At 41.8% G+C, this 24,760-nt stretch overlaps 1 protein-coding gene and 1 pseudogene across 5 annotated transcripts in view; both read right to left on the reverse strand.

Annotated features, from left to right (window-relative positions):
- RPS6KB1 (ribosomal protein S6 kinase B1) overlaps positions 1-24,760 on the reverse strand; it is a 56,329-nt gene that overhangs the window by 16,454 nt on the left and 15,115 nt on the right. For 3 of the 5 annotated variants that reach the window (XM_008011238.3, XM_073004884.1, XM_037993358.2), the window contains exons 2-6: positions 21,946-21,995; positions 19,834-19,954; positions 18,019-18,087; positions 4,900-5,047; positions 1,331-1,388 (exon numbers count right to left, since the gene is read on the reverse strand). In XM_008011238.3, the coding sequence (XP_008009429.1) occupies positions 1,331-1,388; positions 4,900-5,047; positions 18,019-18,087; positions 19,834-19,954; positions 21,946-21,995 (446 nt within the window). Of the gene's footprint in view, positions 1-537; positions 709-1,072; positions 1,148-1,330; positions 1,389-4,899; positions 5,048-18,018; positions 18,088-19,833; positions 19,955-21,945; positions 21,996-24,760 lie in introns of those variants that run through there. The other 2 variants (XR_012088801.1, XM_037993361.2) reach the window with 2 other exon arrangements.
- Positions 20,289-20,627, reverse strand: LOC119622124 (small ribosomal subunit protein uS14-like; annotated as a pseudogene).

The raw sequence follows: 24,760 nt of genomic DNA on the forward strand, positions 1-24,760 counted from the left end.
TGGGGTAGGGAGATGTGTGGGAAAAAGAGATGGCATAGGATGCTGCCAAAAGGCATGGGGACATTTATGTTTCACTCATTTTAGTGAAACTATAAAGTGCTTTATTTTGCCATTAGAATATACTGCTAAAATTGCAAAGATGTCCAGAATATGCTAAACTGCCATTGGTCATGTTTTGTTCTGTCTGTGTAGGAATTAAGCTAATAGTCATTCATTTTAAAGCAAATTTCTCCCATCCACACCCAACTTTAAAATCCCACAGGAAATAGGAACTTCGTTATTCTCAGAGATCAAGTCTTGATTTCAAAAGGGATCTTATAACCTGACCCTTAGAAGCCCACTCATCCCTTACTTAATACAGCTACATATTTATAGACAGCTTAGGCCCACAGTATCTGCCCTCCCTCCTGCCAGCCAGCCCACAACTATAAACTGTGTGACACTCAAATTTATCTACCTCAAAAGAATAAAGGGCTGAATCAACCCTGTCTGGATTCGAAAAGCACAAGGCACTGCAATACTGGCTGCATAACAATGTTGCAATCCTGCAGATTACTCCAGGATGGAGAGGGTGTGTCCTAGAGGACTGAGGCAATTTCACAGCCAGCAGGACCACAAACAGCCTCCAACACGGCTCAGTGAGCCTCCTCCAAAAAAGGGCACTTCATCCCTAAGGCTCTTAAATGCAGCTTCTGTGTTAGAAAAGGCCTGAAATTAAACAATGGAATGCAGTTTTGGTAATCAAGGTAGGAAAAAACATTTAAGTGTTGTTTTCTATTAAATTAATGTGTAGGATAAACTGATTTATTGTGACCCAAGATTGTTGCTTCACAAAAGTATGTGCATATTTTTAATTTGAAGCAGATGACATGTTTAGAAATAGGAGGGTAAATCCCATCCTGACTATATAATCAATCCACAGATGATATGCCCAGGCTTATCACCTCCCTAAGACTGCACCTTGAGAAATAGCCTAAAAAAAAAGGAGATGATTTCTTATAATTTCCATTGTTCCACACATAAAGGTTCACTGGAAAACCACACTCACCCACAGCCAAGGCAGGCAGCTTACCAATTCAAGGAAAGAAAGCCGCAATGAGAATGGTTCTGTTAGGAACAACTGGTGTGAAGAGCGTTCCACTCAAGCCTAAGGGCAAAGGAATGATGTGACCTCCATAGCTGCCCAGTCCCAAAACTACTTCTCCCCCTTGAGGTCCTGAGTGACTGACTGGCTCCAGATCAATTTACTGAATCATGTGGATGCCCATAGTGGGAATGGGGCTTTGCTTGTAATTACCTGAATCTATGCAACCACAAAAAGTTCACTTACCAGGCAGTGTCTTCCATAAATATTCCCTCTCTTTCTAACTGCATAAATAGTTCTCCTCCTGTAAAGAAAAAGAAAAAACATTAGAAATAAAACAATATTTATTTCCAACCCACTTCTAATGAGAGAGTTTGTGCTTTCCTTCTAACCATAATTAAAAGACATCAGTTCCTTAAAAATGAAAAACAGATCCTAAAAATTATAGGTTTTAAAACTAAGTCCTCAGGATTCTATTTTTAGTAGCATTCTTATTCTTCTGTGACACACATATGTTTAAAAACTAGAACTGGCTTGGAATTCCAGGTTTTATATCTACAAACTTTAAAATATTTGTAGATTCCAGACCTGAGGTTAAAAAAAAAAATCTTGATTAAAGACTCTAACATTTTACCCATAAGTAGAAAAATGACAGTCTACAATTAAATCACTCTCACTAATTTTAGTGAATGCTCATATTTCATATTTTCAGAACCCTTAAATAAACAGAATGAACCTTGGCAGTGGCCTAGTAAAAAACATGGCACAATTTGAGTATCAAAATAAACAATGATAATAAAGGTTATATCACATTGAATGATATTAGAATACCTAAGTCCATAATAACATAAATAAAGGAATACATAAATTTTTATGGGGAAGAAGAATGCCAAGTAGAATTATAGTAGAATGCCAAGTAATAAATGAAGAAGGCATGATGGAATAAGAAAAATTACTTGCCAAACATCACAGTTAATTGTTGCAGGCAAGAATCAATGGATGTCAAAACTGAATGTGGGCCGAGTGCAGTGGCTCACGCCTGTAATCCCAGCAATTTGGGAGGCCAAGGTGGGCAGATCATCTGAGGTCAGGGGTCATCTCTACTAAAAATAAGAAAATTAGCTAGGTGTGGTGGTGCATGCCTATAATCCCAGTTACCCGGGAGGCTGAGGCAGGAGAATCACTTGAACCTGGGAGGTGGAGGTTGCAGTGAGCTGAGATCACGCCACTGCACTCCAGCCTGGGCAACAGAGTGAGTGAGACTCCGTCTCAAAAAACAACAACAACAACAAAAATGAACATGAAAGCTTGATGAAAGATATTTAAATCTCAAAGCATCTCCTCTAAAGATACTTATTAATTATAAAGGCAAAAATGTCACCAGGGAAAAAATCGGCAGACACCACTTTATATATGTGATCAAAGTTAACATCACAATTAATGGAACAAAGATATAAATATCATGTACCTCTTGATCTGAAGCATTAAGGAGGACACAATATCACTTCAATGGTCCTGCCAAAATTGCATAACCTGAATCTAATACTAAGGAAACATCAGCTAAACCCAAAGCATTCTACAAACTAACTGGCCTGTACTAATCAAAAATGTCAACATCATGAAAGTCAAAGAAAGACTGAGGAAATGTTCCAGATTAAAGGAAACTTTAAGTTATAATTGCATCAATGTTAATTTCCTATTTCTCATCATTTTAGTATAGTTATGTAAGATACTGTCCTTGTGTTTAGAAAATATACACTGAATAGGCTGGGCGCAGTGGCTCACACCTGTAATCCCAGCACTTTGGGAGGCCGAGGTGGGCGGATCACCTGAGGTCAGAAGTTTGAGACCAGCCTGGCCAACATGGTGAAACCCCATCTCTACTAAAAATTAGCCGGGCATGGTGGTGGGTGCCTGTAATCCCAGCTATTCGGGAGGCAGAGGTTGTAGTGAGCCCAAGATTGCGCCATTGCACTCCAGTCTGGGTGACAGAGTGAGACTCTATCTCAAAAAATAAAAAATAAATAAAACATACACTGAAATTTTAGGGGTAAAGGGAAATCATGTCTGTAACACTCTCTTAAACAGTTCAAAAAATTATGTATGCATGCATATATATATGTATACACATATATACATATCTATAGACAGATACAACAAAATAAATGTGGTGAAATGGTAACATTTGGGGAATCTAGGTGAGAAATATGTAGGAATTCTTTGAGAGAGAGTGTGTGTGTGTGACTGAGTCTTGCTGTGTTGCCCAGGTTGGAGTACAGTGGTGCGATCTCAGCTCACCACAACCTCTGCCTCCCAGGTTCAAGCAATTCTCCTGCCTCAGCCTCCCAAGTAGCTGGGATTACAGGAGCACACCACCATGCTGGCTAATTTTTCTATTTTTAGTAGAGACAGGGTTTCACTATGTTGGCCCGACTGGTCTCAAACTCCTGACCTCATTATCTGCCCTCCTTGGCCTCCCAAACTGCTAGGATTACAAGCATGAACCACTGAGCCTGGCATAGGAATTCTTTATACTACTCTTAAAACTTTTTGTGTTAAGTATGAAATTATGTCAAAATAAAGTTTTTCCAGGTGGGCATGGTGGCTCACACTTGTAATCCCAGCACTCTGGGAGGCCAAGGTGGGCAGATCACCTGAGATCAGGAGTTCAAAACCAGCCTGGCCAACATAGTGAACGCTTGGCTCTACTAAAAATACAAAAAAATAGCCAGGTGTGGTGGCGCATGCCTGTAGTCCCAGCTAATTGGGAGACTGAGGCAGGAGAATTGCTTGAACCTGGGAGGCGGAAGTTGCAGTGAGCTGAGATCACGCCTCTGCATTCCATCCTGGGCGAGAAGAGTGAAACTCCACCTTCAAAAAACAAACAAAAAAAGTTTTTCCAACAGCAATAGTCACAAAAAAGTTACTACATTCTGCAGCTTTCTGTTCCATGTTACATGTTACTGCAAAATATTTCTCAGAGAACTACACTGTGTTTGCTAGAAATAGATACCTGTGGCCAGGCGCAGGGGCTCACACCTGTAATCCCAGCACTTTGGGAGGCTAAGTCAGGTGGATCACCTGAAGTCGGGAGTTTGAGACCAGCCTGACCAACATGGCGAAACCCCATCTTTACTTAAAATTAGCCGGGCGTGGTGGCACATGCCTGCAATCCCAGCTACTCAGGAGGCTGAGGCAGGAGAATCGCTTGAACCCGGGAGGTGGAGGCTGCAGTGAGCCAAGATCACACCATTGCACTCCAGCCTGGGCAATAAGAGCAAAACTCCGTCTCAAAAAAAAAAAAAAAAAAAGAAATAGATACCTGTCATCTAGAAATGATACAGAAGCAACAAGTTCCTACGAGGTGGTAGGCCCTGGGAAATGTGGATGATCTCCATTGTAAGCTACATACCCCATCACTAAGGCTACATTAAACTAAAAGGTCTTGTTTAAAGACCCAATTCCAAAAATAGTCAGTATGTTAAATAATTCTCCCAATGATTTAAATTACAGTATCTTACCCCAGTACAATTTGATGGCTCTGCATCACTTAGGTATTTGTTTTTCTGTTAAGTGACTGATTACAAAGGAATTAAAATAAAATTTTACAGATGAGGGGAAAAAAAATCTTTAGTTTCCTCCATATTTGTCTGCCAATAGAAACGTGGTCACATCTGAATTTTGTCCTTCAGTGTACTCATCAATTTTAAGTACTATTTGATCATAATGGGAACAAGTATTTTTCCATTGAAAAATAACATTTTGACCCAGTTTCTGGAATCAATGCAAATAATTACACCAAACTGTGTACTGACCACTGAGATACTCAAGGATGAGGTAGAGTTTTCCACCAGTCTGAAAGGCATAAATTAAATCCACGATGAAGGGATGCTTTACTTCCTCCAGAATATTCCGTTCTGCTTTTGTATGAGCTGTATCTTTAGCATTTCTTACTATCATTGCCTAAAGGAAAAGACATGATCTATAAGAACAAAGTAGTGAACATTTTTATTCTATAGTAACTGGAAAATCTATTTTGTGTTTTTCTTGCCAATACTGAACTATTAACCATAGTTCCCACTAGAAACTGAGATGGGGTAATGGAAAATGTTCACTTTATATATGCTTCTGTGCACTTTGGATTTTTTGCAGTGAACATGTAAATGAATTACCTAAAAAGACTTTTTTAAAAAGAAATCTGTAATCAGATCAAGTTTGTTCATATATTCACAAACGACTAAGTATCTACCATGCTCCAGGCTGTGCCAAGAAAGCAGAATAGAAAGAATGCCCTGTCCATAGGAGCCCAAAAGTCAACAGGAGCCCAAAGTCTCAGGGAAAAAAAAAGGCAAGTCAATATAGGTAAGCGCAGGATGGTAAGGGTAAACAAGGGAACTACATCTGACCTACCAAAAAATCTTGCTTGAAAATTATTAAAATGAAATGTGGCGTGGACGCGGTGGCTCATGTCTATAATCCCAGCACTTAAGTGGGCAGAGGCAGGAGGATCGCTTGAGCCCAGGAGTTGAAGATCTGCCTGGTAACAAGCGTGACCCCATTCTCCACAAAAATGGTAAAAAAAAGTAGAAGGTAAAAAAAAGGCATTCCAGTGCAAAAGAGGCTTGATAGGACAGGATATGTGTGGGGAATCTACAAGTAGTTCAGTATGGTTAGAAGTAGTTAGCGATTAGGCTAGAGAAGTAGGTAGAGGCCAGGAAATGGAAGGTCTGGGCATAGGAAGGTCTGGGTGAAATGAACAAACCTTTGGCTTTATGAAAGACACATCTAGCAGCAGTAGGGAGTATTAGGAAAGAAATGAGACTAGTTAGGAGGCTAGTATAATAAACCAACTAAGAAGATCTGTAAGAAAATGAAGATAGAAAAAAATGAAAGGCTAATACATAATTTGCATTTGCTGACAAACTAGATACGAGAAGAAATGATGATACCTTTATTTCTGCATAATAGGATAGATAATGGTGCCATTCAGTATCGGCAAATGAAAGTGAAAAAGTTTTGGGAGAATGATGCCCTGTTTTAGACATGCCAGGTATAAGTTCCAGGAAGTTACCCCGATGGTACACCTCCATAAGTAATATGGAAAGCAAATACACAGGTTATTGGTTGCAACATTATCTGTGAAAGTGAAACACTGGAAACAGCCTAAATGCTCAGACATAGGATACTGGCCAAAAAACTATGGAATCTATACAACATGTAACAAAGCTATAAAAATAAGAAAAATCGGCCGGGCACGGTGGCTCATGCCTATAATCCCAGCACTTTGGGAGGCCGAGGCGGGCGGATCACAAGGTCAGGAGATCGAGACCATCCTGGATAACATGGTGAAACCCCCTCTCTAAAAAAAAAATTAGCCGGGCGTGGTGGCATGTGCCTGTAGTCCCAGCTACTCGGGAGGCTGAGGCAGGAGAATGGCATGAACCTGGGAGGTGGAGCTTGCAGTGAGCCGAGATCGCACCACTGCATTCCAGTCTGGGTGACAAAATAAATAAATAAATAAATAAATAAATAAAAATAAGAAAAATCTCTATAAAAACAAGATACAAAAGAGTATTTCAACATACAACAGCATGGATACTATGCTATCTACTGTACAAGAAAGGGGAAATGAGAATATATTTATAATATGTATCTGCTTATACCTGCAAAAATGAAGACAACTAAGACAAACTAAAAGCTAATGATAATGGAAGGGAAGGAAAAGAAATAAGACTTTTGAGTATACCTTCTGAGTAAAACCTCAATGGTTTTTTTTTTTTTTTTTTTTGAGACGGAGTCTTGCTCTGTATCCCGGGCTGGACTGCAGTGGCCGGATCTCAGCTCACTGCAAGCTCCGCCTCCCGGGTTTACACCATTCTCCTGCCTCAGCCTCCCGAGTAGCTGGGACTACAGGCGCCCGCCACCTCGCCCGGCTAGTTTTTTGTATTTTTAGTAGAGATGGGGTTTCACCGTGTTAGCCAGGATGGTCTCGATCTCCTGACCTCGTGATCCGCCCGTCTCGGCCTCCCAAAGTGCTGGGATTACAGGCTTGAGCCACCGCGCCCGGCCTCAATGGTTTTATCATACATTTTTTTCTTTCCTAAATCAATTACAGTAATTATAAAATGTAGATTTTTCTTTTTGAACCATATTAATGTTTAATATATTCCAAAAATAAAATCAACAAGGATGAGGGGTGGGAAGTACAACTGAATACAATAGGAATACATAAATTTAATTGACTATTACACCAACAACTTTACCACAGAAAGAGAAAGAGAAAAAAGACACAACAGAAAAATATTTTTTTCTTTTTTTAGATGATGGAGTCTCACTCTGTCACCCACACTGCAACCTCCGCCTCCTAGGTTCAAGTGATTCTCCTGCCTCAGCCTCCCGAGTAGCTGGGACTACAGGCACCCACCATCAAGCCTGGCTGATTTTTTTATTTTTAGTAGAGATGGGGTTTCACCATGTTGGCCAGGCTGGTTTCAAACTCCTGAGCTCATGATCCGCCTGCCTCGGCCTCCCAAAGTGCTGGGATTACAGGCGTGAGCCACTGCACCCAGTGAGAAAAAGATATTATTAAATCAAACTTAGTAGGTTTGTAGCTGGAAATACTATTGGTATTATAATTTTCATTATGCATATACTGTACAACTGAACAAATGACTGCATTTATGTTGTTACCAGAGATCCCACTGTAGAAAAAAGGAGATCCAAATATGAACTGAAAGAAGAATGTGGCAGGGCGCAGTGGCTCACACCTGTAATCCCAGCACTTTGGGAGGCTGGGGCGGATGGATCACAATGTCAGGAGTTCAAGACCAGCCTGGCCAAGATGATGAAACCCCGTCTCTAATAAAAATACAAAAATTAGCCGGGTGTGGTGGCAGCAGCCTATAATCCCAGCTACCCAGGAGGCGGAGGGAGAAACTTGCTTCAACCCAGGAGGTGGAGGCTGCAGTGAGCCGAGATCATACCACTGCACTCCAGCCTGGGGGACAGAGCAAGACTCCGTCTCAAAAATAAAAAAATAAAAATAAAGAAGAATGCTATGGAATTGGACTAGAATTAGGGCTAACAATATGAAGCACTTTGGGAAGCCAAGGTAGGCAGATCACCATGTTTGCCGGGAGTTTGAGACCAGCCTGCCCGACGTGGTGAAATCTCATCTCTACTAAAAATACAAGAATTAGCCAGGTGAGGTGGTACGCACCTGTACTCCCAGTTACTCCAAAGGCTGAGGCACGAGAATCACTGGAACCCGGGAGGTAGAGGTTGCAGTGAGCTGAGGCAGCCTGGGGTCCAGGGCTGTGGAGAGCCATGATCACGCCACTGCACTCAAGCCTGGGCAACAGAGGAAGACCCTGTCTCAAAAAAAAAAAAAAAAAAAAAAAAAAAAAAAAAAAAGGGGGCCAGGTGCAGTGGCTCACGCCTGTAATCCCAGCACTTTGGGAGGCTGAGGCGGGCAGATCATGAGGTCAGGAGTTCAAGACCAGCCTGGCCAACATAGTGAAACCCCATCTCTACTAAAAATACAAAAATCAGCTGGGTGTGGTGGCATGTGCCTGTAATCCTAGCTACTCAGGAGGCTGAGGCAGGAGAATTGCTTGAACCTGGGAGGTGGAGGTTGCAGTGAGCCAAGACCACATCATTACACTCCAGCCTGGGCAACAGAGTGAACCTCCATCTCAAAAAAAAGAAAAAAACATTTTAAAGGGAGTATAGGGCCAGGCACAGTGGCTCATGTCTCTAATCCTGGCACTTTGGGAGGCCAAGGTGGCTGGTCAAGAGATCAAGACCATCCTGGCCAACATGGTGAAACCTCGTCTCTACTAAAAATACAAAAAATTAGCTGGGCGTGGTGGCCCACGCCTGTAGTCCCAGTTACTCTGAAGGCTGAGGCAGGAGGATCGCTTGAACCTGGGAGGCAGAAGTTGCAGTGAGCTGAGGTCACACCACTGCACTCCAGCCTGGTGACAAAGCGAGACACTGTCTCAAAAAAAAAAACAAAAGAAAAAAAAAGGAGTATAAAAAAATCTTTACAGAAGAATGACAATATAGAAAAAAATACAGAAAAAATAGAAAAGTCTCCATTTTATAATCACTACAGTAATATTTGATTTGGGCAAGAAATAATCCAGATAAAACCATTAAGTAAAGATTATTATGGGACAGAATATTCACATTGTTTCTATCATTCCATAGATCACTTGTTAATTACAAAAGAAAAAAGAGGCCTGGAACGGAGGCTCACGTCTGTAATCCCAACACTTTGGGAGGCTGAGGAGGGCGGATCACCTGAGGTCAGGAGTTTGAGACCAGCCTGGCTAACATGGTGAAACACCATATCTACTACAATTACAAAAATTAGAGAATTTTTTTCTACGAGAATTGCTTGAACCTGGAAGGCAGAGACTGCAGTGAGCCGAGATAGGGCCACTGCACTCCAGCCTGGGTAAGAGGGCAAGGCTGGGTCTAAAAAACAAAAAATAAAATAAAATAGAATCAGGCATGGTGACATGTGCCTGTGGTCCCAGCTACTTGGGAGGCTGAGGTTGCAGGGTTGCTTGAACACAGGAGTTGGAGGCTGTAGTGTACTACAATCGTATCTGAGAACAGCCACTGCACTCCAACCTGGTCAAATAATGAGACTGTCTCTTTAAAAAAAAAAAAAAAAAGTAGAATCATAAATCAAAATATGGTAGTGAAAAAAGAATAATGCCTGTAATCCCAGCACTTTGGGAGGCCAAGGCGGGTGGACTGCTTGAGCTCAGGAGTTCGAGACCAGCCTGACCAACATGGTAAAACCCCGTCTCTACAAAAACAAAAATTAGTCGGGCATGGTAACACGCACCTGTGATCCCAGCCACTTGGGAGGCTAAGGCTGGAGAATTGCTTGAACCCAGGAGGCAGTGAGCCAAGATCACGCCACTGCACTCCAGCCTGGGTGACCGAGATTTCGCCTCAAAAATTAAAATTAAATTAAAAAAAACAAAAAAAACAAAAAAACAGGAAGTCAAAGGAAATCACGTCGGACATCCTTAAGTAGGAAGAGAGGCAGTTGGCTAAAAAGAGTAGAGGGGCTGATAGGAAAGGCTCCAAACAGTTGTAGAGAATGGAAGGATTTATCTAAGGATATGCAGAAAAATTGCTGGGAAGTGCTTAGGGTCGAGGTGAGTTGGGGTCATAGAGTTTTCCCAACAGCAATCTATAGGTTTGTGTGATTTCTGCTAGTAATGCTCAGTAGCTGAGATATAGCAATAAAGGCACACTGACAAGTGAGCTAATGCAGATTAGGGTTTTCCTGAGCAGAAGATCAATGGAGCTAGCAACTGATAAAGTGGCCGATTATGCCCATAAGGCTGGATTCAGAATAAAGTGAAATAAGAAGGGGTCTAAAAAGTTGAGGACAAAAACAGAAAAGTCAAAGAACTAAAGGGCTTAGGGCCAAAAAACAGGCATTGTAGGAATCAAGTAAGTCTAAAATGAGAAAGTTATTATTCTATGAAACCACAATATTTCAGAGGTGGAGAATATCTTTGGCCAAAGGTTCTAAAAGGTACAGTGGGAGGTGAACGAATGCTGTAGGCAATAGTATTTTGCTTCCACGTTATATTTTTGTTGCAACTGGTAGGGTCAGGTGATGACTGTTGATAGTCTTTTCCTCACTATTCCACTCTAAGCAAATACCTGAATGGTACATTCCTATAAGAAGTAAACAGTCCCAGGAAGACTAATAAATCCAGACAGAATGTCCAGATTGAAACAACTCACTTAAGGGGACATGTGGTTCTACTCTGATTTCATCTTAAAGGCTGGGGGAAGAGGTATACTCTTACCACACAGTCAGGTCAGAGGGGTTAGTACTCTGCCTCCAGGATAATTAAAATCAGAAAGAAGGAACTCAAAGGGAGCCTACAGTCATCTTACTTGAGGATTTAGGAAGGAAAGCCCTGAACTTAACCCTAATAACATCTTTATTTTCATTATTTTTGCTATAAGCTTGCTTTCAAGGACAAGGAAGGAGACAATATCAGATCCTCTAGCCAGGATTAAGAAAAGAACCCCAAGAATGGGAAACAATGGCAACCAAGCAAAACCAGAGGCAAACAGCTTAGGTCCTAGATCCCTGGGCCCCAAAATGAGGCCTGACACTTAGCAGTAATTAAGTCTATGGATTTACCAATATACCACCCCCACTTACCATGGATGGGGAAAAAAAAACCAATGCTCTTTTTTTCACTAGATGTGCCAAAAACATACTTCACCCAAGATCTAATTATGCCTAATATGGTCAGGCCTGATTATCCGATATAAATAACATATCACAAGGAATGAATCACTTAAGAATCTTGACCAGAGGCTGGGCACAGTGGCTCACACCCGTAATCCCAGGACTTTAGGAGGCCGAGGCAGGCGGATCACTTAAGGTCAGGAGTTTGAGACCAGCCTGGCCAACATGGTGAAACCCCGTCTCTACCAAAAGTACAAAAATTAGCCAGGCATGGTGGTATACACCTGTAGTCCCAGCTATTTGGGAGGCTGAGGCACGAGAATCACTGGAACCCAAGAGGCAAAGGTTGCAGTGAGCTGAGACTGCTCCACTGCACTCCAGCCTGGGTGACGGAGTGAGACTCTGTTTCAAATAAAAAAAGAAATCTTGACCAGTACTTCTTTCAGTATTTCTGGAACAAGCACTATTATGCTGCCTTCAATTCTATACCTAACATGTTTTACAGATTAAAAAATCATTAATCTAAAACAATTCCAACAGGAAAGTCAGATAGCAGGTATCAATGTCAACCCACTGAAGCAGAAACTGATGTTAAGAATAGCTAGATGGCTTTTTAAAGACAATTACCAAGAAAACTGTGGTAACAATATTTGTTCCTCAGCTTTCAAACTGAGGAGTCATTTATACTGCCTAAATAAAAATCAGCAAGAAGGACCAAAGTTTTACAAGTCTTATAATTTTTTAAAAAGTCATTTTGATTGTCTTTGAAAGTAGTTCTCCACCGGAAGTTTTGTTTTAAGTCAGTGGAGGCCGGGCGCAGTGACTCATGCCTGTAATCCCAGCAAAAGGAGGGTGGATCACCTGAGGTCAGGAGTTCGAGACCAGCCTGGCCAACATGGCAAAGCCCCGTCTCTACTAAAAATACAAAAATTAGCTGGGTGTGGTGGGTGCCTGTAATCTCAGCTACTCAAGAGGTTGAGGCAGAAGAATCACTTGAACCCGGGAAAAAAAAAAAAAGACAGTGGAATCTTTTCAGTAATCAATCCCAAACAAGAATAAGAAAACAAACACACACATAATCTATCAGTAATACTAGAAGACATGTGGAATCTCACACCTGAAAAGATAGAGTGGGGATAAAGCAATGGTCCATGATGTAGCAGAGTGGGGTAAGATCAAACCTAAGTGCCTGCAAAGGGGAATACACAAAAGAAGTTGAATCTATCTACAGAACCCCAGTAAAGCAAGGTTCAACATTAGAGGTAAAACTAGAAGAAAGGGAAAAAATTAGAGGAATTGGAGACTATAGAAGGCCGAAGATGGAGGGCTAAAAACAGGGAGATCATCTGCAACTCTGTATAAGGAACAGACAGACCAAAAAGACTCCCATCTCCACACTAAGTCGAAGAACTAACCCTAGGAGAGGTAAATTCTCCGAGACAAAAAAGAGTGAAAGATTAGATCCACAGAGTAAAGTGCTAATGTAAAAACTCGAGTTTGGCGAAAGCCCGCGTGTTGAGAGGTAAGATCTCCATCTTCTCTCACTCAGCTCCAGAATGCTTTTTCCAGGCAAAAGAACGGTGGGTCTTTCTTAGCACCAACTGATCCTCCCCAGAAAAAAGATCTACAGACAGTATTTATTTATTTATTTATTTATTTATTTGAAATTGAGTTTTGCTCTTGTTGTCCACGCTGGAGTGCAACGGTGCGATCTCTGCTCACTGCAACCTCTGCCTCCCAGGCTCAAGCGATTCTCCTGCCTCAGCACCCCCAAACCAGATGGCCAGGCTGGTTTTGAAGTCCTGACCTCAGGTGATCAACCTGCCTCAGCCTCCCAAAGTGCTGGGATTACAGGCGTGAGCCACGGCACCCAGCCCTACAGACACTATTATTTGAAGTTCTTGATGAAGTGCCAGCTAACCACTTGACTACCCTGCAGAGAAGCTTACACACACAGAACTTCTGATCAGCTTTTCAGAGTTCTACTCTGAAACATGAATAACTGGGCCAGGCACAGTGGATGGATTATTGAGGCCTAGGCGGACAGATCACTTGAGGTCAGGAGTTTGAGATAAGGCCGACAACATGGTGAAACCCTGTCACTACTAAAAATGCAAAAATTAGCCAGGCCTGGTGGCGCATGCCTGTAATCCCAGCTACTTGGGTGGCTGAGGCACAAGAATCGCTTGAACCCAGGAGGTGGAGATTGTAGTGAGCCAAGACTGTGTCACCACTACACTCCAGCCTAGACGACAGAGCAAGACTCCATCTCAAAAAAAGAAGAAAGAATAATCAATGAATGACACCAGACATCTAAAGAAGGCCTCTAACACGGAACAAAGTGACTAAAACTGACTAAATCAAAGTCAAAGAAAACAGAACTCAAAAAAGAACATGCATAAAACAAAAGAATATTTCAAATAATTATAATTAAAACTGAGGCAGGCCAGGTGTGGTGGCTCACACCTGCAATCTCAGCACTTTGGGAGGCCGAGGCGGATGGATTGCCTGAGGTCAGGAGTTCAAGACCAGTCTGGCCAACATGGTGAAAACCCATATCTGCTAAAAATACAAAAGTTAGCTGGGTGTGGTAGAAGGTGCCTATAATCCCAGCTACTCAGGAGGCTGAGGCAGGAGAACTGCTTGAACCCAGGAGGCAGGGGTTGCAGTGAGCCAAGATTGCACCACTGCACTCAAAATTGTGCAAGAGTGAGACTCTGTCTCAAAAAAGGTATTAAAATTAAAATTAAAAAAATAATAAAACTTTCAGAGGGATAAAAGAAGATATTATACTCGTAAAACAGGTTGCTATAAAACAAAAACAATACAAAGAATTCTGGAGAATCACAAATACAATAGCTTTAAAAAAAATTTAGTAGAATGGCTGGGCATGGTGGCTCACGCCTATAATCCCAGCACTTTGGGAGGCCAAGGCGGGCGGATCACCTAAGTCGGGAGTTTGTGACCAGCCTGACCAACATTGAGGAACCCTGTCTCTACTAAAAATACAAAATTAGCCGGGCGTGGTGGCGCATGCCTGTAATCCCAGCTACTCAGGAGGCTGAGGCAGGAGAATTGCTTGAACCCGGGAGGCGGAGGTTGCGATGAGCCAAGATAGCGCCATTGCACTCTAGCCTGGGCAACAAGAGCAAAACTTCATCTCAAAAAAAAAATTCAGTAGAAGAAAGTAAACAACAAGACAAAGAAATGGAAATGTGGAAAAGATAAGAAAAATTAGATGATCAGTTAAGGAGATCCAACATCCAACTAATTGCAATTCCAAGAAGAGAAGACAGTGGGAAGGAAATTATCAAATAAATCACCTAAGAAAATTTCCTAGAACTGAAAGACTAAAGCTTTAAGATTAAAAGAATAAAAATAGGCTGGGCACAGTGGCACACACCTGTAATCCCAACACTTTGGCAGCCAAAACAGAACAACTACTTGAGGCCAGGAGTTCCAGGTCAGCCTGGGAAACACAGGAAGACCTTGTCTCTATGAAACATTTTAAAAATGAACTGGGCATGGTGGCATGCGTCTGTAGTCCTGGCTACTCAGAAGTTGTGGCAGAAGGATTTCTTGAGCCCAGGAGTTACAGGTTACAGTGAGGTATGATCACACCACCTCACTCCAGCCTGGGAAACAGAGTGAGACTCTGTCTCTTAAAAATAAAAAAATTAATTAATTTAATTAATAGGCCGCTCACAGTGGGTCACACCTGTAATTCAATCCCAGCACTTTGGGTGGCCGAGGCAGGTGGATCACTTGAGCCCAGGAGTTCAACACCAGCCTGGGCAACATGGTGAGTGCCCATCTCTACATTTTTTTATTAGCCAGGCCTGGTGGTGTGTGCCTGTGGTCCCAGCTACTCAGGAGACTGAGGTGGGAGGATAGCTTGAGCCCAGGAGTTTGAGGTTGCACTTAGCTATGACTGGATCACTGCACTCCTGCCTAGGTGACAGGGCGAGACCCTATCAAAAACTAAATAAAAATAATAAAGTCAAAGCAAGACACATCACTATAAAAACTTAGATCAGAAATAAAGAGAAAATCTTAAATATTTCCACAGAAAAATAGGCCATGCGTAAAGGACTGGGAATCAGAATGCCAAAGCACTTCAACAGAAACTCTCGAGTACAGAAGAAAATTGAGCAAAATTCTAAGTGAAAATAATTTTCAACTCTAATAACATAATCAAGTAAATATAAACATAAAGAAATCTCAAATATACAATATGGATATTTTTTATTATAAATGTATCTTTATGTACCTTTTCTGAGGGAGTCACTAGTAGAGTGTCACCAAAACAAGGGCATAAACTAAGAAAAAGGAAAAGCTATGGGATCCAGGAAACAAAAGATTCAACACTGAAGGAGCCAAGAGGATTCCAGGGATTGTGGTGAAGAAAGAGTCCAGTCATAACAGTTGTGACTAAAGAGCTACGACTCCAGATGGGAACAGGTGGATAGAAACTTCCTAAGATATGCCTCTGGGAAATAAATGGAACTGATAGATTATCTTATAAGTCTGATCAAAGAACACTAGACTGAAAGGCATTTTACAAAATTGTTGAAAGGTATCAGAGGACAATAGTAGATTCAAAGAAAGCAAAACAAAATGAGAGGATGACATAAAGGAGGGTGAAGTAAACAAGATTGATATCCTTAACTCTCATAAAAGAAAGTTAATACAGCCAGGAGTGGTGGCTCACCCTGTAATCCCAACACTTTGGGAGGCCGAGGCAGGCCAATCCCCTGAGGTCAGGAGTTTGATACCAGCATGGCCAACATGGCGAAACCGCATCTCTACTAAAAATACAAAAATTAGCCAGGTGTGGTGGTGGGTGCCTGTAATCCCAGCCACTCAAGAAGCTGAAGCAGGAGAATTGCTTTAACCCGGGAGGTGGAGGTTGCAGTGAGTCGAGATCATGCCACTGCACTCCAGCCTGGGCAACAGAGTGAGGCTGTGTCTCTAAAAAAACAAAAAATTTGAAAACTGCTGAATTAAAAAGATAGCAGTTGGCCAGACGTGGTGGCTCATGCCTGTAATCCCAGCACTTTGGGAGGCGGAGGCAGGCGGATCACCTTAGGTCGGGAGTTCGAAACCAGCCTGACCAACATGGAGAAACCCCATGGAGAAACCACGTCTTTACTAAAAATGCAAAATTAGCTGGGCGTGGTGGCACATGCCTGTAATCCCACCTCCTAGGGAGACTGAGGCAGGAGAATCGCTTGCACCTGGGAGGCAGAGGTTGCGGTGAGCTGAGATCACGCCATTGCACTCCAGCCTGAGCAACATGAGTGAAACTCTGTTTCAAAAAAAAAAAAAAAAAGGTTGGCCGGGTGCGGTGGCTCACACCTGTAATCTCAGCACTTTGGGAGGCTGAGATGGGTGGATCACGAGGTCAGGAGATCGAGACCATCCTGGATAACATGGTGAAACCCAGTCTCTATTAAAAATACAAAAAATTAGCCAGGAGTGGTGGCAGGTGCCTGTAGTCCCAGCTACTTGGGAGGCTGAGGCAGGAGAATGGCGTGAACCTGGGAGGCGGAGCTTACAGTGAGCTGAGATCCTGCCACTACACTCCAGCCTGGATGACAGAGCGAGACTCTGTCTCCAAAAAAAAAAAAAAAAAAAGCAGTAGGCCAGGCACAGTGGCTCACGCCTGTAATCCCAGCAGTTTGGGAGGCTGAGACAGGTACATCACCTGAGGTCAGGAGTTCGAGACCAGCCTGGCCAGTATGGTGAAACCCCGTCTATACTAAAAATACAAAAATTAGCCAGGCATGGTGGTAGGCGCCTGTAATCCCAGCTACTAGGGAGGCTGGGGCAGGAGAATCACTTGAATCTGGGAGGCAGAGGTTGCAGTGAGCTGAGATTGCACCACTGCACTCCAGCCTGGACAACAGAGTGAGAGTTCATCTCAAAAAAAAAAAAAAGACAGAAAGAGAAATAGCAGTATATGCTTATTACTTAGAAATGAGACCAGAAACAGCAAAGAGTTACCTCAACAACTAATTGCAAGAGCTCTCTTTTCCACCCTCAACAAGCAGAAATAAAAATAGGAATAACAGTAATGAAACATACCTCACATTCTAAAAGGTATTGCAACTGTGTTAGAAATACATTTTTTGCTGGGTGCGGTGGCTCATGCCTGTAATCCCAGCACTTTGGGAGGCCGAGGCAGGCAGATCACCTGAGGTCAGGTGATCAAGACCATCCTGGCCAATACAGTGAAATCCCATTTCTACCAAAAATACAAAAAAGTAGCTGGGCATGGCGGTGTGTGCCTGTAGTCCCAGCTATTCCGGAGGCTGAGGCAGGAGAATTACTTGAACCTGGGAGATGGAGGTTGCAGTGAGCCGAGATCGCGCTACCGCACTCCAGCCTGGGCGACAGAGCGCGACTCCATCTCAAAAAAAAAGAAATACATTTTTTCTGTAAGACACTGGGTCTTGCCACATTGCTCAGGCTACCCTTGAACTCCTAGTTCAAGCAATCCTCCTGCCTCAGTCACCCAAGTATCCAGGTATGCATCACTGTACCTGGCTTGAGATACATTTTTTTGACTGCAAATTTTAGGCTAAAATGTTACAACAATTAAAAATATGAGGTGATTGCTTCTCAGCCTTTTGGCTAAGATCCAGTGTAAGAATACGGTGTGAGAGGACTAAAAACGGGGAGTGGAAATCACCTTTTTAAGCACCTTCATGGCAAATATTTTCCCAGTATTTGCTCCTGTTACTTTTCGTACTTGAAAAACCTGGATTAAAAAAAAGTGTGTGTTATTCAAAGGCAAACTATGTCAGGCATACTCCCTTAATTCCTAGTTATAAGAAACATACGCCACAGCAGTTTACATTATAAAAACTACGTGCAAAAATGATCAGCTAAAAGAACAGACCACATTAACGATCATGACTTTCCTGTTTGTTCTGCTGCCATCTGGTGGTAATGTTGGACAATGACCATCTAATAATAAACACTGTTACTTCATATTAATATATAAAATCCTACTTAGAACAAGCTATAACAGTGTTCCCAGAAGCATAATGCCACCTTAAAAATTATAAAATATTTCATAAATTTCTTTCAAGGTTGCCACTGCCTTTGCTTCACATAAAACTATTTAAAAATAGTTGACAAGAAATTACTGTTTACCTATTACTTAATATAGCTTGTACTTATACTTGGTCCTCTGAATCTATAGGTTCAGCAGCCGCGGATTCAACCAACCTCAGAATGAAAATATTTGCGGGGAAAAACAATAAACAATACAAATAATAAAAAATAATATAAATATGGCCAGGTGCGGCAGCTCACACCTGTAATCCCAGCACTTTGGGAGGCCGACTCAGGCGGATCACCTGAGGTCAGGAGTTCAAGACCAGCCTGGCCAACATGGTGAAACTTCGTCTCTACCAAAAATATAAAAATTAGCTGGATGTAGTGGCGCACACCTGTAATCCCAGCTACTCAGGAGACTGAGGCAGGAGAATCACTTGAATCCGGAAGGCAGAGGTTGCAGTGAGCTGAGATCGCGCCACTGCACTCCAGCCTATGGGAAAGAGTGAGACTCCGTCTCAAAAATCATAAAAAAGAAAATAAAAAACCAAGTATATGGGAGGATGCGTGTAGCTTATATGCAAATACTATGCCATTTTATATAAGGCACTTGAGCATTGGCAGATTTCATTATCTGCAAAGCTCTTGGAATCAGTCCCCCCTTATCCCTCCCCCATACTGAAAGACAACTATAAACATTTTCATGCAACACCTAAAGTATGTGAGATTCAAAGTGCATGTGTTGCACATTCAGGATGATTAGAAATTAGAATGTGTTCTTAAGCATAAGAATAGACTACAAATGTCTGCTTTGCAAAAATTAACACTACACAATAGCAAAAATAGTTCTTAAAACTTAATCCTAACCAAGTTGTTATCTAAATTATTTTGATAAGAGAATAGTTTGGTAAAAATTTTCATGGGCAGAACTCATAAAAGTGATGTCTTAAGTTATAAAGCCTTGGGCAAAACTGTGAAACTAAATAGTTTTCTTCAGTTTTCCTCCCCCTTTTTATATTCCTTCAGCTTCCTCAATTCTATTGTTCCAGATAACCAGCTGAGACTAAGGTCTCAGTAACAGATAACAACTTAGAGTGCCATGTCTCTTGTAAGCAAGGAGGAGTTTATTTTTAAAGAGGATACCATTTAACCAAAGTAAAGAATGAACCCTCTAATAATAGACTTTGCCTGGTATAGCTGCCTACTTATTTATTCCACAAATATTGACTGAGTACCTATTATGTGCCAGGCTTTTACATGTGTGGTGGTATGAAGGGAAGGGAAAACTGAACTTCTGTACATCCCTCAAACATACCAGCTAAGTGGTCATGATCATATCCTTTGCTGACAGCTGACAAAGATTAAAGATGACTGCTGGAACCAGGGCATAAAAATCAATCTATTCAAGACAGACAACAGCTCTCATTTCAAAAATATTGCCTACCTTTCCATAGCCCCCTTTACCAAGTACCCGAAGTAGCTCAAAACATTCTGGTCTGATTTTTTCTGGCCCTCTGTTCACACTAGTTTCTGAGATTTCAAATTTCTCACAATGTTCCATGCCACTGGGAAGAAAAGCAAAACCAAAAATAAATATGCAAAAAGTTAAATTACTTTCAGCATATAGTCAAGAAAAAGGAGAAAAAGAAATGTAATATAATTAAGTAAAAGGAAAAAAGTACATGACAGCAAATTATCTGTGCTCTAAACAAACAGAACAGCAGGTCAAGATGAGGGTGGCCCGATAATTGTTTACCTCCTTGTTCACAGAATGTGAATCAATTATTTACTTATTTTATAAATGTTTATTTTATGTACAAAGAGGTATTGTACAAAGAGGTATGTACAAAGAGGTTTTTCACTGGGTAGGTGCCTTGGATAATCCATTCAAGGAAGATCGCTTAGTCCAACTTAATGAAACCTATGTCCTTCGTGTACTGATGGAAACACTGGCGACACATATTGTGGCCGTATTTCTGGATCAGACCTTGCTGGTTTGAGCAGATGCAACAAGAGCAAGAACCCTGACTCAATTTTCACGGGTGACTCCAATACAGCTGCTGGTGACCCATCTTGCTCTTAGGAGTGCAACGATGTAAAAGAAGACAATTATTTATTTTCATAAGCATCAAGCACCCCAAAACTAAGGTAAATTAGAACAAGTTTATTAAATTGACAAAGAAAAAAAGTCTTCTAGTTATTCAAATTTACTTCATTCAAAATATCTATGAAATTAGGTATTATCCAACCTCATTTGGCAATGTCAGCAGAAAATCTGGGATCTTTCCAAAACTACCCAATTAGTTCACATCATGGTACAAAATTTCTTCTCTATATCTTTTTTTTTAAGTTATTAGCTTAATTTCAAGAATCCAACAGGCGTGGTGGCTTAATCCCAGCACTTTGGGAGGCTGAGGTGGGTGGACCACTTGAGGTCGGGAGTTCAAGACCAGCCTGGCCAACATGGTAAAACCCTGTCTTCACTAAAAATACAAAAATTCCAGCCTGGCCAACATGGGGAAATCCCGTCTCTATTAAAAATGCAAAAATTAGCTGGGCGTCGTGGCAGGAACCTATAATCCCAGCTACTCGGGAGGCTGGGGGACAAGAGCGAGACTTTGTCTCAAAATAAAAAAAAAAAAATTAGCCAGGTGTGGTGGTGCACGCCTGTAGTCCCAGCTACTTGGCAGGCTGCGGCAGGACAATCGCTTGAACCCAGGAGGTGGAGGTTGCGGTGAGCCAAGATCATGCCACTGTGCTCCAGCCTGGGTGACAGAGGGAGACTCCCTCTCCAAAAAAATAAAAATAAAGAATCCAAAAGGGGTAGCAATTGTCTCTGTCATTTAAATGTACATGAGTGATCTATCCTCTCACTCTCCTCCCACACCAAGGCTTTTTACTTGAGTGTACAATACAGAGCAGATTAACCACCATACTCATCTAATGGAGCTTGTCTAAAATGACTTTAAGATTATATGAATTTCATTTTTGTTGTCGTTGAGACCGAGTCTCGCTCTGTTGCCCAGCTAAATTTTGAATTTTTAGAAGAGACAGGGTTTCGCCGTGTTGGCCAGGCTGGTCTCGAACTCCTGACCTCAAATGACCCGCCCACGTCGGCCTCCCAAAGTGCTGGGATTACAGGTGTGAGTCACTGCCCAGCTGGATTGCATGAATTTCTGTTTGAATGACTGTATGAATTTGTTTGTATATTAAAGCAAAACAGAAAGCATTTGACTTTTTGAGGCATTTCTACAAATTTTTCTGTAAGAGAAGATTAAAACTGTGGCTCTCTATATTAAACTAACAACTCAGATTCATATTCAGTACTCTGAATCTGAATTAATATCTTTTCCTCAAAATTCATATATAATCTCAAAACTCTGATAGATTACAATATCGATCAGAGTTTGATGCCAAATTCAATACATCAAGTTGATAAATATGACTACATATTTAACAACAGGTTACTGGAATCACTTGATTGCTATGAAATAGAACTGATAAAACCTACTTGTAAGAAAGACAACACAATGAACATCTCTTCATATAAACTTACAGTTCATATGGTCCAACTCCCCCATGGTCCATGCTTTCATTTAACTGACCCTGAAAAATATGTTAAATTTCAGAAATAATCTCATAAACATAAAATTTAAAGGTTTAATTCTTTGTTTCATAACTGAAAGAGAATGAATGAAATAAACCAGTCTAAAAATTCTCTTATACTTCAACAACAGGCAAATATGGTAATGAATAAATATAGTACACAAACAACATTGTGTGAATTTCACTCTCAATTATTTTACAAATAGAGATGAGGTCTTTCTCCGTTGCCCAGACTGGAATGCAGTCAGTAGCTATTAAGGGGTATGATCATAGCATACCAGAGCCTTAAACTCCTCAAGTGATTCTTCTGCCTCAGTGTTCCAAGTAGCTGGGACTACAGGCACCCGTCTTTTTCTTTTTTTCTTTCCTTTTTTGAGATGGAGTCTCACTCTCTCACCCAGACTGGAGTGCAACAGTGCCATCTCGGCTCACTGCAACCTCTGCCTCCCAGGTTCCAGTGTTTCTCCCACCTTGGCCTCCCGAGTAGCTGGGAGTACAGGCATGTACCACCATGCCTGGCTAATTTTTGTATGTTTTTTTTTTTGAGATGGAGTCTTGCTCTGTCGCCCAGCTGGAGTGCAGTGGCGCAATCTTGACTCACTGCAACCTCCACCTCCCGGGTTCAAGCAATTCCCCTGTCTCAGCCTCCCAAGTAGCTGGGATTACAGGTGCCTGCCACCACACCCGGCTAATTTTTTGTATTTTTAGTAGAGACAGGGTTTCACCATGTTGGCCAGGATGGTCTCGAACTCCCAACCTCAGGTGATCCGCCCTCCTCGGCCTACCAAAGTGCTGGGATTACAGGCGTGAGCCACCACGCCCAGCCCCAGCTTTTGCTTTTAATTTTATATGACAGGCCAGGCGTGGTGGCTCACGCCTGTAATCCCAGCACTTTGGGAGGCCGACAGGGGCAGATCACGAGGTCAGGAGTTCGAGACCAGCCTGGCCTATATGGGGAAATCCCGTCTCTACTAAAAATACAAAAAGTAGCCAGGTGTGGTGGCACATGCCTGTAGTTCCAGCTACCTGGGAGGTTGAGGCAGGAGAATTGCTTGAACCCAGAAGGCAGAGGTTGCAGTGAGCCAAGATTGTGCCACTACACTCCAGCCTGGGCGACAGAGCAAGACTCCATCTCAAAAATACAAAAAACAAACAAACAAACAAACAAAAACAAAAGCTGGGTGTGGTGGCTCATGCCTGTCACCCCAGCACTTTGGGAGGCCAAGGCGGGCAGATCGCCTGAGGTTGAGGGTTCGAGACCAGCCTGACCAACATGAAGAAATCCCATCTCTACTAAAAAAATACAAAATTAGTCGGGCGTGGTAGCCCATGCCTGCAATGCCAGCTACTCGGGAGGGTGAGGCGGGAGACTCGCTTTAACCCAGAAGGCAGAGATGGCAATGAGCCGAGATTGCGCCATTGTACTCCAGTCTGGGCAACAAGAGCAAAACTGTCTCAAAAAAAAAAAAAAAAAAAAAAATTCTTTTACATGACAACTAAACTATAGAGGCTATTCATCACTAATCAAAAAATAAAACCAAGTGGATTATCCATCAAAATGTACATTTTATCTATTTGATTTATCTATATGAAAATGTGTATTTTCGGCCGGGTGCAGTGGCTCACGCCTGTAATCCCAGCACTTTGGGAGGCCAAGGAAGGTAGATCACCTGAGGTCAGAAGTTTGAGACCATCCTGGCCAACAAGGTGAAACCCCATCTCTACCAAAAATACAAAAATTAGCTGGGCGTGGTGGTGGGTGCCTGTAGTCTCAGCTACTGGGGAAGCTGAGGCAGGGGAATTGCTTGAATACGGGAAGCAAAGGTTGCAGTGAGCAGAGACTGTGCCACTGCACTCCAGCCTGAGTGACAGAGTGAGACTCTGCAACCCCCCCAAAAAAAGGAAAAAATATATGTATTTTGTGTATTAAGAAATTAAAGGCACTACATTCTGAGTATGACTTAACAAATCAAATGATTTACACACAGTGCTATTTTGATGTGCTTTTAACACACAGAGTAACATAATGCTATAAACTAAGCCTATGGTACCCACAACTAGTCCAGGGTATCTAGTGTAAAGTGCAGCCGATCAAGACAAAATAATTAAGCAACACTGTCAAACACTTAGAAGTCATGCTGGCCACACATTTAATCTGACCATAGAATAAATGGGTGCAAAATTTAAATAACCTTCTATATACTAGCAACGAACAACCCCAAAATGAAATGAAGATAACAATTCCATTCATAATACCATCACTAAGAAGTAGCTTAGAAAAAAATTTATGGCAGGTACAGTGACATAAATACGTCCGGAGGCCAAGGCAGGAGGATTACTTGGAGTTCAAGACCAGCCTGGCCAACCTAGTAAGATCCTGCCTCCACAAAAAATTTTTTAAAAATTAGCTGAATGTGGTGGCACATGCCTATAGTCCCAGCTACTTAGAAGATTGAGGTGGCAGGATTACTTGAGTCCAGGAGGTCATAGCTACAATGTGCCATGATTGTGCCACTGTATTCCAGCCTGCGCAACAGAGTGAGATTGTCTCAAAAAAAAAAAAAAACAAAAAACAAAAATCAACCAAAGTGTAAGACTTATATACTGAAAACAATGAAAACATAAAACATTGCTGAATAAAATTAAAGACAACCTAAATAAATGGAAAGGCATTCCATGTTTATGGATCAGAAGATTTAACATTGTTAAGATGGCAATACTAACCAAATTGGTCACAGATTCAACTGAATCCTATCAAAACCCCA

This window comes from Chlorocebus sabaeus, chromosome 16 (genome assembly GCF_047675955.1).
Source record: "Chlorocebus sabaeus isolate Y175 chromosome 16, mChlSab1.0.hap1, whole genome shotgun sequence".
Taxonomy (NCBI): Eukaryota; Metazoa; Chordata; class Mammalia; order Primates; family Cercopithecidae; genus Chlorocebus; species Chlorocebus sabaeus.